The 2,727-nt window shown below is 35.2% G+C and overlaps 1 protein-coding gene across 1 annotated transcript; it reads right to left on the reverse strand.

Annotated features, from left to right (window-relative positions):
• Window positions 1-1,688: 1,688 nt before the first annotated feature.
• LOC115227508 (ATP-dependent DNA helicase PIF1-like) lies at window positions 1,689-2,078 on the reverse strand. Its single transcript, XM_029798311.1, has one exon. It carries the CDS (start codon window positions 2,076-2,078, stop codon window positions 1,689-1,691), a length of 390 nt encoding a protein of 129 aa, XP_029654171.1.
• Between the last annotated feature and the right edge of the window lie 649 nt (window positions 2,079-2,727).

Consider the following 2,727-nt stretch of genomic DNA (forward strand, 5'->3'; position numbering starts at 1 on the left):
GTTTATTTTGTGCTGCAATAATCTCAGATGAATTTATAGTGGTTAAATACGAAAACTTAATACTATGTCTATTAAATAATTTCCCCATATTTACTTGAAGGTGAAAAATACCTAACTAGTACCGAAAAGAACTCCCGAGGAATATTAGAAGCTATTGAATATGAAAATGGAGCATTATACCATATAATATTCGTTGATCTATTCTTATTATTTCGTTAAACATTTTTGTCAGTATTACTTTTATTAAAATTTTATATATATATATATATGTGTGTGTGTGTGTGTGTGTGTACATGTATGCAGGTATGCATAAATATATATATATTTGCGTGTGCATGACGTTACATATGGGTTGGATAAGCACATGTTTTTGTTTTTGTTTAATCCGAAGCGAAACGAGGAACGTAATATATATATGAAAATGTACTACTATGCGAAGAAAAGCAATTCAATACACACATATATATAGTTAATTCTTAATTTTGTAAAGTTCCTTTTTTATTTTTTATTTTTAATTTAACGCTTAATTTTTATGATGATGTAAAATAGCTGAACAATATGAAAAATGAACCTGAAGATGTGTTGGTAGAATTATAAATATGATCATTACATATATTCCGATCATCGAATACAGAAACACGTGTAGTTCTTTTCTAATTATAATTTTAACTGAAGTAAGGACTGATTAAGGTAGTATATCTTATACCCTGTTATTCTACCGGTTTTATCCTCAAGTATTATTTCTTGATGTGCATATAAATACCACGAATCTTCCATCATAAATACTCGTTATATTTTTTTGCATTATCTGAAATGGAATACCCACAAATCTATTGATTGAAATCCCAATAACTGAACTATATAAATATATATATTAGCTGACGAACCCGGTAATTCCCGGAAAAAAGAGGTGCCTATCCCTTGGTTTTGTTCTCATAATCGTTTCGCTAATCAAATAACAACAATACAAAATATGTGGCCCTTAAAACGATTTTTGTGCATTTACAGATAATACCGAACTGTCTTATATAGGATCTTGTTTTTAGGAAATCCCAATAAATTATGAATGCCCAAATCGTGAAGTCAATTACATAATAACGTTAAATTACTTACCCGATAGTAAGAATTGAAATAAAGTAGCCCCGAAAAGAGCTTTAATGCATACCCAGAGTATACAGAACTTAGGAAGAAATATCAATAAGGTATGTATGCCAAAATCGTGAGGCATGTAACGTAATAACAGGCTAACCAGATATTAAATAGTAACAATTCAGAGTAAATAACTTTGAAAAGGGCTTTGCGCGTTCCCAGAGAATATAAGCCTTAGGGGCGCTAGTGTTGATTTAGAGTTACAATGAATGTAGAAACAGACTGAGTTTTAGTTTTACTGTAGACATACAAATAAATTTATATATAGATTTAAAAATAAAATGACATGTTGATTATCAATATATTTAAACTCTTACAGATATTACAGTTAAATGATAAATACCTGATGATTTGGTGAATCTTATAAAGTCTACAGAGCTTATTGATAAACAACATTTTTGGTCTTTCCTTGTGGGGTATAAATAAAGAAATGGTTAGGATTGCCTACTCTTGAGCATCGCACATAAAGTTAGCCATGGGAGAAAACTGGTTCTGCAAGGTTCAGACCTACCACATACAAGGGCTGCCCCTGGGACTTGTTAATACCCATTGCAAAGCTGTTTCAACGGGAATTGCAGGCGCTTGTACTGGAAAGGCATATCCGAGGGAATAAGCGGAATTCTAGGAATGTATACAGGCTCACTGCTTGGTTTACCAGTCAAAATTGTTGTCTCAAAGACTGTTAGCATCATCTTCTTTATTATAAGTTGTGTGCCATTGCAAAGCTTTGGTGGATCGAGGTTTCCAAATAGCATAACTGGCGCCCCAATCTTGAGGTGGAAGCTGTAAGGTGGAAGGCCAGGTGGTGTTAGACTATTCAAGAATTCAACTGGATAATCCTCAGCTTCATTGATGTTGAATACAGTGTCAATGGAATTGAAGATGTGACGCTCACCTGGCAACTGTTCCAGAAGTGGCAACTTCCACATTCTTTGGGGCTAAAATGGCACGGGTTTTCAGACATTGGTCTGTAAGTTATTAATTCCAACCGGTTGTGACAAACATCTTTCAACTAACCTCTGTATTTGTGTGTGTGTGTGTGTGTGTGTAATCCAACCATGGTTTTGAACTTGGAAAAACTGCACAAAGCTTTAATGCTGAAAACAAGCGAAACCGGATCCACGTCAGTTAAATATTACCTGCTTCCTATACCACAACATGCATGTAGGAGTGGCTGTGTGGTAAGTAGCTGCTTACGAACCACACGGTTCCGGGTTCATTCCCACTGCGTTGCACCTGGGCAAATGTCTTCTACTATAGCCTCGGGGCCTACCAAAGCTTGTGAGTGGATTTAGTAGACATAAACTGAAGAGCCCGTCGTATATATTGTATATATATATATATATATATATATATATGTATGTATGTATGTATGTATGTGTGTGTGTATGTTTGTGTGTCTGTGTTTGTCCCCCAACATCGCTTGACAACCGATGCTGGTTTGTTTACGTCCCCGTAACTTAGCGGTTCGGCAAAGAGACCGATAGAATAAGTACTAGGCTTACAAAGAATAAGTCCTGGGGTCGATTTGATCGACTAAAGGCGGTGCTCCAGCATGGCCACATTCAAATGACTGAA

Source organism: Octopus sinensis, unplaced genomic scaffold (assembly GCF_006345805.1).
Source record: "Octopus sinensis unplaced genomic scaffold, ASM634580v1 Contig04071, whole genome shotgun sequence".
Classification (NCBI taxonomy): domain Eukaryota; kingdom Metazoa; phylum Mollusca; class Cephalopoda; order Octopoda; family Octopodidae; genus Octopus; species Octopus sinensis.

What these genes read in the sequence shown, in the direction of transcription:
- LOC115227508 (XM_029798311.1), bottom strand. Translation starts at nt 2,078, where the DNA reads ATGTGGAAGTTGCCACTTCTGGAACAGTTGCCAGGTGAGCGTCACATC.